Source organism: Sinocyclocheilus anshuiensis, unplaced genomic scaffold (genome assembly GCF_001515605.1).
Source record: "Sinocyclocheilus anshuiensis isolate Anshui unplaced genomic scaffold, SAMN03320099.WGS_v1.1 scaffold983, whole genome shotgun sequence".
NCBI lineage: Eukaryota > Metazoa > Chordata > Actinopteri > Cypriniformes > Cyprinidae > Sinocyclocheilus > Sinocyclocheilus anshuiensis.
This window is the reverse complement of record NW_015546086.1, coordinates 1,234,020-1,250,091: the sequence shown is the minus strand read 5'-3', so window position 1 is coordinate 1,250,091 and position 16,072 is coordinate 1,234,020. Positions and strand designations below refer to the sequence as shown.

The 16,072-nt window shown below is 37.5% G+C and overlaps 1 protein-coding gene across 1 annotated transcript in view; it reads right to left on the bottom strand.

Moving 5' to 3' along the window:
• The window catches only part of LOC107700056 (versican core protein-like), a 31,994-nt gene that overhangs the window by 15,378 nt on the left and 544 nt on the right, over positions 1-16,072 (bottom strand). The window contains exons 2-7 of the mRNA XM_016501565.1: positions 5,438-5,509; positions 5,263-5,325; positions 4,779-5,150; positions 3,831-4,005; positions 3,521-3,648; positions 2,170-2,463 (exon numbers count right to left, since the gene is read on the bottom strand). Of these exons, the coding sequence (XP_016357051.1) occupies positions 2,170-2,463; positions 3,521-3,648; positions 3,831-4,005; positions 4,779-5,150; positions 5,263-5,325; positions 5,438-5,509 (1,104 nt within the window). The remainder of the gene's footprint in view (positions 1-2,169; positions 2,464-3,520; positions 3,649-3,830; positions 4,006-4,778; positions 5,151-5,262; positions 5,326-5,437; positions 5,510-16,072) is intronic.

Below are 16,072 nucleotides of genomic sequence, written 5' to 3'. Positions count from 1 at the left end.
CATCAGATTAACTCAGATTAAGTTGGCTTTAAACTATTCAGTGGATTTCTTTCATGAATGATGAATGGTGTTAGAATGGTTACAACAACCTAACAATTGTTTTGCAAATAGTTTCTCATTCACACAAACAGCTTACATGCTTAAATGGCTTTTAATTACCCTGTGTTCACAAAAAAAAAGCATCATCTTCAGATATAACAAGCCAGCAACCAAGGCTCCAGCTGTTTTCCATTATCTACAGGCTCTCTTTATTCAGTCTGATGTCAGCCATGAGGTACTTTTTCCTTTAAGAAAAATGTCCATCATCCACGTGATGCATTGTCTGATGGTTTGTGGGATGTTATTATGTAGCAAGGTGTGGTGAGGGGCAAAAACACAACATTTGTCATCCTAATCCAGCCTGATTAGCCTGTGATTTTATGCAGCTCTGTCACTATATCAAACATTCATAGTCAAAGGGCAGACGAACATGAGAACCAAACCCACCACGTAAGAGAAGACAATTCAACATACTCAATGCCACATGGATCAGAGAGGCTTAACAGAGTTGAAACAGACCAAACAAATACCAAGGTCATAGTGTCGAGGTTTAGGGTTGACCCCAGGTCCAATACTTATCACAGCAGTCACTGGCTGTCATTCTGGGTGAGTGCCCTGCCTAGCATGGGGTAGGTTTTCTAAATTAGCCTCAGTAGAACAGATAAACCCCCCAGGTCAGGGGTTAGCGAGACCCACTGATTTTGGAGCTCTGGTAGTAGTGTTCTCCTTTATCCACATGTCTGTTCAGATAAGTGCTGGTGCAAATGACAGGAAGGAAGGAGAGTCTGACAGCGGAAAGAGGTAGAAAAAGAAAAGTAGCAGGTAATACCTAAGCACTTTTTCATCTTTGTTGATGGCTGTAGGCTTGTGCTTTGTTATGAAAAATGTATGTTATGCAACAAAAGACTCACCCAGAAACATAATGGAGAGAAGACAAATTATTTAGATAAAATGACTGGGAGAAAACATAAAGCTTAACATAGCAGTATTAGGCAAGATTTGAGCTAAAGAAGGAAAATCAATAATACTTTTGTAGGATTTTATTGCTGACTGAATTAAATATTTTATGTTATTGTAAATAATCTTAGAAATGATTTGGGGGAATTTGGTCTTTTCAGGAAGGTATCAGCTGATATTTGGGATGCACTATCCCCAATAACTACTTTCATTTTAGGGTGAAAAACGATAATCAGCTAATATTATAATGACAATTAAAACACTACAAAATAAAATTAGGCATTTAAATCTAACAAGTGAAATTAGGCATAAAAACATTATAATGTACAATATCAAAAAATGATATTCATTTTGAGATTTACATTTAACAGTGTTATTAAATTCTTATTGTTTTCAAAGATTAATTTTAGGTAAACTTGACATAACAGCAAAAGTAATTAGGATGCAAAATTAGCACAATTAAATATCCAATATTAGGCTGCTAATATATTTAAATATAGCAATATGCATCCCTAGTTGATATGCCTATTACCAGCATAGAAAATATCTGCTCAAATGCATTACCAAAATGGCCATTGACTAACTTGTTTTCAAGGGACTTTGACGAGTCTCAGTGCTGTTTATCTTTTGAGACTGATCTCCCTGGTTGCATAATATTGTTCTAATGAGGTCATCAAAGCTGATGAGAACATTATCAAGTCTTTCTGACGTCTGAGTACCTACAACACCACAAGGCAAAGTCTGACAAGCATCTGTCATTTTAGCCACAAAGCACTACAGTGGCATAACGGACTTCTGGATGTTTAAGCCCTCTTGTCCAAGCCCAGTTTGGTTTCCTTAGAAACGGGCGGCAACCCAGAATGCAGAAGAGTGAGGTCAGTGAATCACTGAAGAATGAGCAACTCTCATGTAAACTTTTCCATACCAGGCGTCTCAACTCAAAAGAACCTCAATTATCAAAAAGTGGTGCACTTTAACTAATATTCTGCTTTGATTTACTGCCCTTCAGAGGCATTCACAGTAAGTCTGGGGTGGGGTGAGGTGAGGGCTCCATAATACGCATACTGAGAGAAGTGACGTCAAAGCAGCTGGTAAAGTGGCTGTTCTTGCAACCACTCAGGTGTTCATTTATTACACCATAAACAATTCATGAGTTCAGTGTAAAGTCTTTACCTTTGAAACAGTACGCTCCTAGCCTCATATTGGGATCTGGGAAGCCTGTTTGGTTTCGGTAGCGGTACATGGTGCGGACACCCAGCAGACCACCACCGCACTGACTTCTGGGTATGGAGACAGGGTGGCGAGCACTGCCATCAGACAGCCATCCATAATCACAGCGGTCCAGGCCCTGTCTCCAGGCAGCGTGGAGTTGACCAGGTGAGGCCAGCTCTGCATTCATGCTTTCACACTCAGCCTTGGCCTCATTAAAGTTCATCTTACGCATTGTGGGCGCAAAGAAAACATTACCTGAAGTAAAAAAAGAAAAGAAAGAAACACACAAAATAAATATTTTGTATTATTATATCTGAAATTAGCTGAATTTTGAGTTTGTCTTCAAAACAGATTACAAACTAAGAACGTATGTTAAGTATAATCGTAATTATTGAAGTCTTGCTAACAAGTATTTTCAAAGTGCCAGTCAATGAATCAAAACCCAGATATTGGGTGGAGGAGGAATACCCAAATAATATGACAAATGCAAATTCATTAAACAGTTTTCAAAAAAAGAAAGAATTGTTTTCCATTAGCAAACGCTGTAGTGAATCAAATGAAAATAAAAATGAGGGGGAGCTGTTTTCGCCCAGTCTTGGGTGTTGCTGTCAAAAGCTAGAACTGAGGTTTTTATGACGTCTAAGTAATATACTGCAGAACAGTAAAGACATACCCAGATCTTCTTTCGTGAGGGAATGAGACATATTAAACACCACAACATACAACAGAGTGTTAATTTCATGAATCTATTTTCCATTTGTCTCTGATATTAGCTGTTTTTCATGCCGTTGTCATAACATTGAGCTGGACCTAGCACATATTAAGAATAACAAGTCTTCTGACAAGATATGAGAAAAATTGTTTTTGAATAATCCTTGTTATTTTTGGGTCATCCTTGGTTTTTGTAAGAAATAGAATTCTCTACAATCAACATTTTCTCATCCTTATTAGTAACTGAACATGCTTTTAAAGTTCACATTGAAAATGGAACTGAAAAGAGACAGATTTGCTTTAAAAAAACTTCTCTTTTGTGGCAGCTAAAATATTGAAAGCTTACACTTCAATGTTTAATACCACAGATGTTCATTGCCAAAATGGTCGATACTTATTTTTGGCTATAACAGCAGTTTAAAACCACATTAAATATGTCAGCATAGAGCAAATATAATAGATAAACTACTGCTCTTTCACATAACCACAGAACTGCTGGCCTTGTCAACAAGATTTTTTTGTTGCCGTTTTTTTTTTCCAAATTAAACATTTTAAAAATAAAAAAAGTTGAAATAAATAACATGTATAGTAAAATCCGTACCCTCGAGTTTATCCACAAAGCAGTACACGTCGTAGGTCTCTGTGGGCCTGCGTTTGCCATATGACCTGACACCAGGTTTTCCAGGCAGATTTCCAAAGCAGCCAGGCCTTGGTCTAGTGATTGGATATCTAGATAGAAATAATCCACACAGAGGGAAAAGTTTCTCATGACTAAAAAAGTAGTACAAGTAGTACAGCCTATGTAATTTATTTTTATATCAACATGTTGACATATTGTCTAAAACGTATTACTGAGTTTGCCAGTGGAAGATATAGAAGTACAGACTGTTTGTGTGTGTGATGCTTCTAACCTCACTGTTTGATCTGCTATCCAACCAGCATCACACTGGTCCAATCCATCCTCATAAGCAGCTCTCAGCTGTTCTGCTGTAGCAATGGTGGCTCCAACATTGCTGCAGGTCTGCACAGCTTGTGCATAGTTCATGATGTATCTGCTGACCTTTGACCTGTAGTGAAACACCACGCCTGTTCAAAAGAATAAATAAAACAAACAAAAATGAACATGTCCTAACAAAGACCATTCCATCCATTAACATTTTCATTAAAAGGGGGCATATTGTATTAGTATCATTGTTGTAAGTGACCACAATAAATATGAAGCCTAATAGAAACTGCTTTACTGCAAGTTGCATGTTGCTTATAAACAAATTAATAAAGCAAGCAGTGTTGGGACATTCATTTGAATGAGGGGACATTCCATCCACCCCCATAATTGTCGCTTTGAAAAAAATTCAAATTAAATGAGTAATGGATCTAATTAAAATGGTAGTGTGTCTTTGCTGAGAGTAGGGTGGAGCTGCAGTTCTAGAGCCAAAGCAATTCAGGGTTGACCCAACCCATCCTTTCACATGGCCTGAGCATAAATCAGCCCATACAAGATGCGTCCTGCCATCACAGTATATCCAAGCAGAGGGAAGACATTAAGAGAGGTAAAGTTTATTGGAGTGCATTTGACTTTTTACATTGTAACTGTAATCTGGGAGAGTCCAAAACAACCTTAAAATCCCTCAACAATTTAGATAATCTGTGCTTCCGGGTTTTCTCCCATAAACAGTTCCACTTAACAGACTGAACTTTCATTTATTTATAATTTACTTGGGTTATGACTTTCATTGATCAATTAGCTTTAAGGAATTTCCCATATTAGCAGCATATGTGCTTTGGATACAACAATGGTGTCTCTAAAAAGACAAGACAAATTTGAAAGAATATGAGACAGATAAAGAAAAAAATCTTACCCTCAACATTCAAACTGACTGTGTCTTGTGTGTCTTCAATCCCAAACATCACTTCACAGCGGTATGTTCCAGCATCACTGGCCCGAAGCTTCACCATAGTCAGAGAAGCATCCCCAATGTCTTCCGGATGACTCTGCACAGATACACGGCTCCTGTACCCTGAACCGATCTTAATGACGCCGTTTTGGGTGACAAGAACAGTCGACTCAACACCCTCCTCAATTTTGGTCCATTTGATGCGCAGGTAATCTGTTCCGGAGGCATTTCTGTTTCTAGGTCCGACAGTGGGGTTGATGGAGAAGTAACATGGAAGGGTCACTTTCCCGGACAACAAGCCGCTGACAGGACGCATCACCAATAACGTGCTAGAGACTGAGAGAACGAAAGGCACGTCTCAACGTTATACACACAGCTGCATCCACCGCAAAGCACAGGAAATCATGCCTTACTGTGTTTATGATAAATGAGCTGAGAATTATTTTACTGCCTCTGTGAAGCCTACGGGTGAGCACACCAGAAACTACTTTCCTGTAGAAGGACAGATAACCTTGAAGGGGGGACGTTGAAAGGATCATAACTGACAGAAAATCACCATATACTTGGACCAACAATGTGAGAAATGCTTTGGACAGGTGGGATTACCCCTCAGGGTAGCACACCTCTGTGTGAGAGCATGGCCTCTCGGAGTGATGAAGTCAAGCCATCTGTTTGCACCAGACTACAAGAACATCCTAATTAAAAGGTATAGGTGCCTGGAAGTAAACCATTAGAGGCAGCTGGGGGACAATAGTTTGTGGGAATGAGAGTTTAAAGGTCCCCTGACATGCTTAGAAACACGCAGCGTTACTCTATGAGTTGACGTCATTTTAACTGAAACAGGAAGACAGGGCGGGACATATCATTAAGACTAACATATTGATACTAACACCCAAAAAACTTTCATTTTGATTTCATGGGGACTTTAAGGTCTGATTCACTACACTTTGACCAGTTCAGGGGATGCATTGAAATTAATTTAACAAATAAGTATATTTTTGTTGCATGAAATGAAATCATATAGACCCCTAAAAAGATCACAGAGAAGAAAAGCATGTATATATTCACACGAATTTGTACCTTAGACTCATGCAAACACCAGTCTTACATTAATAAATCAAATGTCCACCCTTACATTCTGAAACTCTTGAACATGTAGAGATGTATTGCCAGTCAAACACTTTAATATAGATGTTAATTTTTATATATATATATAAAAAAAGCTTACCAGATTCAGTCGTAGTTTGGTATATGCAGATCAACCACAGCATGTGTTTTATATTTAGCAACATCTTCCAGTCTAGGAGGTGAAGATAAGAATCACTGAATCATTGATTTGAAAAGTCACTTAAATCTAGTTGTATTCAGAGCTGAATAACATTTGCTATCTATTAAGACTCATGAATGCTGAAAGGCTTTACTCATCTGACTGAGGCGATGTGGTGGTCATACAAAGTGTTTCCTCTCAGAGGGTGGGAGGCCGAATTGAGTATTCAATTTGCTATAATCCCCTGCGGGGGGTGAAGCACAAATTTTTGCCACCGCCACACTACAAAAGCGGGGCTCACGAGACTACCCACTGACCACATGAGAAAGTGACGTAAAGCAACCCAAAACTTAAGTGCGGTGTGAAAGTTAAAAGTACGTGACGTATGTGAACATTAAGGTTTCTTTGTTTCTTTCTTCATAGTATTTCATGCAGTTGTACGTTTTCTATTGTTTATTCCGTGCCTGTTACAGTATGAGAAAGTCAGCTCCTTAAAGGTGCCATTTGAAGTTTAACTGCCGCCTCAACGATCAACGGGGTGAAAACGTGCAGGTCATCGCACTTTTGACCACTCTGAATTTCATTACCGAAATCTCATAAAACCAAATATAAATTACAGAAATCATTGTGACAAAAATAGATGGAGGCAAATGTTACAGTGCACGAACACTACATTGTATCTCAAAAAAAATATCTTTAATAAAAAATAAAATGATAAAACAACGGACACGTGGTGTATCTACTTAGGAAACGTTTCCAAAGAATTGCACATAGATGCATTAAAATCCTCATTATCATCCAAGAAGTCTGAGATTAGAGACATCATCACTTTTCATTCACGCACGCGCTGTACCAATGTCTGCGCGTTCTATTTCGCTCCTGCACTGCTGTTGGAAGTTCCTCACTCTGTAATAAGTAGATTACCCAGTCTACAGTTAATGTTTCATAGTCAATTATTATCTGCGAATAGATATTCAGAACTGCCTTGCCCTAGACTAGGTGCCTTAAACGGAGCTGGAAGCTTTTACTAGTCACGCCCAATTATGTAGCCTAGTCAGCATCAGAGATGTGAAAGATTGTTAACGAGTCTTTGGCACTGCTTTATCAGTTCACTGATTCACTTTGGATAATTCTACTCCTGTATTGAGTGAGGTCATGGGAACTTAATATTTCCTTGTGACTCATGTTACAATATTAACATGAATATAATATTATTCAGGCTACTCCATATTGTAAAATATACTATGAAATAATATTTGGACAACAGAAAATAAATAATAATAATAATAGCAACAACAACAACAATAGCAAGACGACGAAGGCTGAAAAACAATCGTTAAAAACTACATCTAGTAGGCTATTTTGAATTATTATCTGATTTATTTAAATGTAATCATATTATGCCGTGACATGCATTCATACATTTTGCAATTACTGAATCACTCTGACTGACGACAGTGTCATAACATACATAGAACAGTACAAAATAGTGAATGAAATGCTGTACCTTTTATGAAAGTTATAATTCCAAACGAAAATCTTTAATCTTACTTAATCCCAGTTCACAGTGAGTCCTCATGAGACCTTCATACGTGTCAGGAAAAAAAAAGTGTGTTCTCCTTCTCCTCAATTTGATGAATCTCTCTGGAGCGTATGTTGCTCGCTGTGGTCCGGACACAAAATGTGAACGCTAACAGCAAATTCAAATCAATTTTACACCCTAAATAACTTCGTCAGGGATTTAGAGGAGGGGCTCACTGCCCACCCGAAAAAGTGAGTGGACACCAAGCAAAAGGGAGGTGCGGGGAAATTGACAAGGACACACACACACACACACACACACACACACACACAATAATTGTTTTTTTTATTTTATATATATATATATATACACACACACACACACACACACACACACACACACACAATGCAATCACAGAATCTCCATCTAAAACGGAACGAAAAGAGAGCGTCACTTTGCTCTACTCACTCCGAATTTAAGTGAATGTTAACCTTTATAATATAGCAGTGAAACTAACATGGAATGCCGTTGTAGCCAATAACACTTTACTCCTCAAATATAACATAATGGTATATTAATTTATTTTGGATCAAGTTTAACTTTTGAATCGTCTTATTGTGGCTCCTGCTAAAAAACAAACAAACAAAGAAGCAAACAATTTCCCTTAGGTTTAAATCCCAGGTAACAACTTAAATTACCTTAATTTTCATAATGAATCACAAATTACCAAAATTACTAGAATCGAATAAAAGGATAAAGTCTTAAATCTGGCGAATATCCACATGACTGTTTCTCAAAGTCATTATTTATTTCCATGTTAACAATTTATTACAAGTCACGAATTATTTCTGTAGTAATTTAATCTCAACAGTTATTGGATCACATGCATCAGACAGTTGCACCTCCACACGGGGGAGAGACCGCACTACAGCACTAGGTGATAAGAGAGAGCAACCGGATGTTCAAAAGGTTGGTTATGAAGTGACTCATATGAACTTTGAGACAGGAATACACGCTGAACTTTACATTACTTTGATATGTACTTTGTTGTTTTGTAATTATTTAATTTAGTCTAATTAACAAGTGTGACATGTGGCCAAGTATGGTTACCCATACTAGGAATTAGTGCTCTGCGTTTAACCCATCCTAAGTGCACACACACAGCAGTGAACACACACCCGGAGCAGTGGGCAGCCATTTATGCTGCGGCGCCCAGGGAACAGTTGGGGGTTCGGTGCCTTGCTCAAGGGCACCTCAGTCGTGGTATTGAAGGTGGGAGAGAGTGCTGTACATTCACTCCCCCCACCTACAATCCCTGCCGGTACGAGACTCAAACCCGCAACCTTTGGGTTACGAGTCCAACTCTCTAACCATTAGGCCAAGACTTCCCCATTTAAATATAATGTAACCACTGTAAATAGTGAATTTACAAATAATTAAAATAATGAATATAAATAGACAGACAAACAGATAATACATTTCATCTTTCATCAATTTCAAGCAAATTTGTTTATACTTAAAAATTTCAACACAAAAATGCAATACATCAACAGACAGAATATGGAAGATATGGAACATGGAACAGAATATGGAACAGACAGCAATTCATGAGCCCTTACCAGTTAATATCTAGCCAAGATGTGCATTTCCGGGTCAGTGCTTTTCTGGCTTATTTCCTTCCAAGATAACAGCTCTTAAGTTCAGCTGGAAAAGCTCACACTCCTCACCCATACCCTCAACACATGGGTCAGTGATTTGACCATTACTCACCTCCATTTACACCAAATGATTGGACATGGTCATCCAGTTGAAACTCAGAAAGAATCTCTACTCTCCTCTCTGACAGATCAAACTGGATGTTTACCCATCACCTAAAGCTGACATAACCAATCACTTAACATCTATGGCACGTATCCCAAAAGCCCTGCTACCTACAGTAAGTAAAAAATATGATGGACTTTCCAGTTAATCAGACTCATTTTATAATACAGTGATACAAAAGAACTGTGTCTACAAGAAGAGCTAGAATAGCTATATTGGATCAGAATAGTGAGTTGTTGATTATATTGAGTAAAAACGGAAATATTCAATATTCTCTTTATGTCATATCACCCAGATATAGCATTAATTCTCCATCAGTGACTCAGTCAACCAGTGCATCATAAATGCACTGAATATTATCTCAAACCAGATGATAAACCAAAGGCAGAAAGGGTAGCTAGAAAATGTATTTTAAATGAACCTTCGCAACCACCACTGACCCTCTTACAAGCTGTGATTATGTAGAACAGTTATATGCATAACAAGGCACATGATACATGTTACAGCAAGCAACAAGTGTTTTGTCACTTTTCCCGACAACCACAGTCCGTGTCCAGACATGCTGCATAATCACGTGACTTGTGTTGGTTAAACATGGTCTTTGGAAAAACGTAAACTGTACAAGGCATAAATACAAACACAATAATGTAACTCCTATAATTACAAACAATGACTATGTTGATACTGTCTAACTATTAAACATTCTCCTCAAGGTTCACAGAGTGTGGCAGTTGTGTCCGATTTTACTCTATATTCTGAACAGGTCTGTCAGTAATGCTCTGTTAGCTCCATTCACCATTTCCCAAGCACAGTAAAGGCATTAGAAAGCTGGGAGATGGAGTGGAATAGAGTTAATTTGTACCATCCTGTCTGTGGAAAGCAGGAAGTACATTACAATGAGCACATGTAGCTGCAATAGATGTAAATCACTGAAGCAGTTAGGATATCAAGCATAAAATAAAGTAGATGGTCCAGATTTAGACTTAGTGTTAGTGTTAGTTGTTACCTATGCATGTGTGTTTATATGTGAATAAAAGCCTAAATTTGGATTAGTTTTACAACACCTTTATAACCTTTTTGGATCTTGTACATTTTGGTTAAATGGACCCTCAGTGGAGGGTCCGAAACAGTGAATGTGATTTCACCAAGTACAACATATTCCTGGATCAACATCCTTGTTGATCCTGGAACAAGATTTAAATCAACCAATCGGATGTGAAGGGTACGTTTACAGGAAATGTCAACTTTAGGCTTACAGCCAGGGTTAGGTGCTTCTACACCCTTGTTATTCAGCTATCATTTCCCTCTGGTTTTAGGCCTAAATTATGGGTAGGGAAAGGGTTAAGTCTATGTTATTGGACAGTAATGTTATTCCAGGATCAACAAAAGATGTTGGTCTTACTTGGCAAAATCACAGCGAAATCTCCCGGGCTTCATTAAAAGTATCTTAAATTGCATTTCGAAGATTAGCATTTTGGAACAATATAAGGGCATAATATGATGGCAGAATTTTCATTTTTGGGTGACCTATCCCTTTAATGACCAAACAGCTTCTCTTGCATAATCCCATTGAACATTAAACAGCCAAACTGTATAAACAAAAGTAAATGCATTTCCTTTTGTAAATACAGTATAGTATATATTAAACAGTGATCTTTGACTTCTATTGTATACACTAGCACATATTCAATCTTAAATGCTTATACTGGTCCCTGAGTCCTGGGATCTTTAGGAGTAAAGGCCCGTTCACACCAAGAATGAAAACGAACTTTAACGATAACTATATTATCATTCACAACAACAGATGATAACATAATGTTGATTGTAAAGTCTGATGTATTTTATCATGCATCGGCTGAAATTGCTTCCAGCAGTATTATGCTATAGTTGTGGTGTGGATTTTGCTATTCTGTTAGAATTAGAGTGATTTTAAAACGTTATCATTATACTTATTGTTACAGTTTTTGTTCTTTGTGTGAAAGGCCTCAATTTACCAGAAGCCCCCATACCAAACTTTAAAATTCACTGTAATACACTATAGGTCAGGGTTGTTATAACTGGAGATCCTGAGCAGAGACACAGCTGAGCTGGAGTTTCATTGAGCCTGCTTTAGATTTAAAATGCTTATGTACCACTCCATTTGACATGTGGTTCACATTTATAGTTTAATACATTTATGTATTTTAAAATGTCAAAGTTACTATAATACTATACACTATAGTGCTATTTTGGATCAACATCAAAGAAAGCTTTTTTTAGACCCTCACCAAAGACAAAAAAAATAGTGGTCATAAAGTCTATTACATTATTTAAAAGGAAGGTGAAGCCATACACTGAAAACCAGACAAGCAAATGCAAGTTACACCAGCCAAACCTTTACTTCATGTACTAGTAGCTAGCTGTTGTACATGCCTAATGCAATTTATCATTTTAAATCTCATAGATGAAGTTTTATTATATTTGTACTGAGAATAATCAAAGCTGTTTTAATATTATAAAAAGTATTAACTGTATTGACACTATTACCTATTACCAATTCACCTGTTTACTGCGAACTGTTTTACATTTTCAGTTTAATTTGGATATTCTATAACCTTTTCACTTTTATTTTGCCTCTGTCTAAACTTTTTTGGAGTGTGTTGCAGCCATCAAAATCAATTTTTTTTATATTTACAAAATACATTTAAGTTGGTCAGTGAAAACTTTGGAAATCTTTTTTTTTTTTACTTTTGTCAATTCAATAAAAGTTAAAGAGAATTAACAAATCACAGATTCTATTTTATTGCATTTTACAAAACATCCCAACTTTTCTGGAATTGGGGTTGTAATAGTCCACAGTGACCTACAAATCAACAGCACATTCAGTGTTTCTACGTAACTTTGTCCTTACATTGACAAGTACTTGTGAAGCTGTGTCCATGGTCTCTGTCTGGTCGCGTCTGTCATACAACTCACACTTGCAGGAATGTCCTGTTTGCATCTGTCAATGTGGCTGTAAAGCAGTTAAGCGCAATTAAGAGGTTGTCTTAAGGGTGGACTTTGAAGAATAAGGCCTAGAGCTATAGAAAAAATTAAGCCTATTGGCAAGACATAAATCAGCATTCTAGCCCAAAATAAACATTACATTTACCATATATAATAAATGAGTAATTTAAATAAATATTGTATGACTCTTGTCATGTTTTTGTAATGTATTTTCTTCAAATTATGCCTAAAAACTGTATCCACAAATTATAAAATAAATTTCACAAGTTACCAAAAAATAAATAAATAAATAAATAAATATATATAACATTTTAGGGAGAAAAAAAACAGAACACCCTACAGTAATATAATACAGTAATATAATAGATCCTAAAGTATTAATAAAGAAAGTTAAATAGTATGTGAATATAGAAAAACTGTGATTTTCAAGAGTTAGGAAGCACAGATGTTATCATGGTAAAACAGGAATTGAGATCTATTTTATGTTTTCTATGTGTAATGTATCTCAGTATTGCACCTAAAAGTGTCTTCTCAAATGGACTAGTAAAGCATATTTTTACAAACCGACTTAAAATAAATGTCTTATGAGCCACAACAGACTTCCATTAATTCGTTGTCTACCTCCAAGCATTCCATGTACAGTGGTACTTTTAAATTACAAGTGCTGTCAACAATGCATAAAGCACTCAAGCTGCTCTCAGTGACATTATATGTTCATGAATGACATCGATGTATTTTTTAATATTTTGACATTTTAGGGGAAACCCATGCGGTCTTAAAGTAACCACCACTGTGCCTATAGGAAAGACAATTCAAATTAGACAATGAACATTCAACAGCATCCCCTCCCAAAATAAAAAATGTTTGTAAGTTGCCTTGTGGATGTAATTTGCCCTCATTGCTGATTTATTGAAGACTCAATGGTCTATATCAGGGGTGTCCAAACTCGGTCCTGGAGGGCCGGTGTCCATAAGAGTTTAGCTCCAACCCCAATTAAACACACCTGAACCAGATAATCAAGCTCTCACTAGGCATACTAGAAACTTAAAGGCAGGTGTGTTGAGGCAAGTTGGAGCTAAACTCTGCAGGACACCGGCCCTCCAGGACCGAGTCTGGGCACCCCTGGTCTATATACTATGTTATTTCCAAGAAGTCTTCAGCAACAGCACTAGGAGGGTCATCTTTAACTCTACCATGAAAGGATTTGTTTATCTACTCATCAGAGTGGCTTTTCAGGAATGGGCTCTGGTCTGATTAACATTTGAACAATCATCACAAACTCTTACTTTTGAGTCCTTTGATGGTCACGCTCTGCAGATATTGACTTGTCAACAGACTCATGGCCTGGTCTTATGATGACTCAGAGTGGAGTAAATACTGTATATTTGAGTAAAAGTTACTAAAAAGTGTTTAAAGAAGAATTTCAGTGAAACACTACATTAAAATATGCAACAAATGAATCAGTCATTGGAAGACAGGCAGTAATAGTGTAAATTGTATTCCCTTCAGAAAACATGGCTTTCGAGATTTCTAAATTTGTGGTCTCAGCTACCAGCTTAGCTACAAACAAAATCTTTAGTGTTTAGAAACTCAGACAAGCCATAAAATTAAGACATTTACAAAGTCTGGCATCATGATTCAATGGCAAACGTTGTGAGAAAATAAGCTAATATCATGTCTTATTCCTCCCTCCCTCACACATCCACAAGTGACAAATGAAGCTTGTTCGGAGATGATTGACTCCATTAAATTAAGCTTAATTTTCTCTGTTTGTTTGTCTCGCTTAATGATTCATGTAATCCTGTTCTTTAAACTTTGACAGCTTAGAAACATATTTCCATTCCCTTGTCATGTAAACAGAAGACCCCATGCGGCTTTACACACATACACAAATTCCATACTCAAGCCAGATTTTGAGGAAGTTTAGTACGGTTGATCAAATGTAAAACTAGAATTTTTTTGAGTTACAAAACAGTTGGTGGTCATACTGACCAACCTGTCATGTCATGGGTGCTGGGCAAGTGACATTAGGCGAGGGAACAAGGGCCTCTTAAAAATACCTCATGGTCTAAAGCTGCTTATAGGGAAATGAAGTCAGCTTGTAAGCACAGGGTGGGAGACGTTTCTTAGTCACTTCCCTGTCTCATTTCTGCACATACAGAAGAGTTTCACTCCAGTAAGAACTGAACTGAACTGAACTGAACTGAAGACATACTGAGGCTGAAGATTTACAATGAAAATATTACTACTACTACGTTATACAATATATATAAAATATAGATAGATAGATAGATAGATAGATTCTTTAGAGAAAACTTGAAAAATTATGTCCCATGATGCTAAAGATCTGGTATTTTATTTTATTTCACTTTATTTTTTATTTTATTTTATGTTTAGAACATATTACATATGTACATATTACATACTGTATACTAGTATTAGCACATATGTGCATATGCTAGTATTAACATCATTCTGTAGACATAACTTGCAAATTAATAATTTACAAAAATTAAAAAGACAAAAAAAAATTAAAAAAAAAAGATGAAGGAGAAGAAAAGAAAAGAAAAGAAAAGAAAAGAAAAGAAAAGAAAGAAAAAGTGGACTATAACATATTCAAGGAATGCCACTCAGCAAATCAAATTCCAAGATCAGAAATAGCTAATGATCTACAAATAATGATAAAAAGGAAAATTAAGCAGGAAATAAAAAAAAATAAAAAAAGTGAACCATAACATTCAAACTTTTACAAAGGAATGCCAATCCAGTATTCCTCTAGAACACTCTAAATCTTCTACACGTACAGTATGTAGGTCCATTACAATTATTATAAACACTTCAATGCTTCACATCATCATTAAATACTATTCATTTCCCCAAAGCATGCTGTCCCACATTCTCAATCATATTTGATAATGTGGGACAACAACAAAATGTTTGAAAGAAAAAAAACTAAAACACATTTTCAACACTTTAATACATTTTGATGCTTGAATAGATCACAAACATAATTTGACAACAATTAAGAACATTGTATTATTTATGACATATTTATGTCCTTAACATTAATCTAGTCAGAAACTGAACAGACTGGTACTTTTAAACACAGGGCAATCAGGGGAACACAGGTGCATGGAATCAGTCAATTAACTGGGACACGGAACACATGGAGAGGGAAAACACAACAAAAACCAGTCCATAATCCTGACATATCGCCCCCCTTCCGGAAGGTGCATCCTCGCGCCGTAGAACAACAGGGGGGGGACGGGTGGGAACTAAGGAGGAGGCTCGGGAGGAGGACGGGCACCCGGGAAGGGGCCAGCAGACAGAGACCAGGGAGGCAACGAATGAGGGAGGAGACAGGAGGGGCCCAGAGCAGGTGGAGCACAGCAGGACCCAGGCCACAGCCATAACGGTGGCCCACGGTGGAGCCGACGGAGGGAGGAGCCCGAGGCGGAGATAGAGATCCGATGATCCAGGGCGACAGGGAGGATCCGGAGGTCCTAGGCGGAGCAGATGGCGCCGGCGACCGATGCGAAAGCATGGATCCGGGAGGCCGCGTTGGAGCCGGAGCGAAAGAGGACTGATGAGGAACCGAGGGGATGAAGGAGCCTGATGGAGCCGGAGGGACGAAGGGACGAGGCGAAGCCAGAGGAGTGGAGT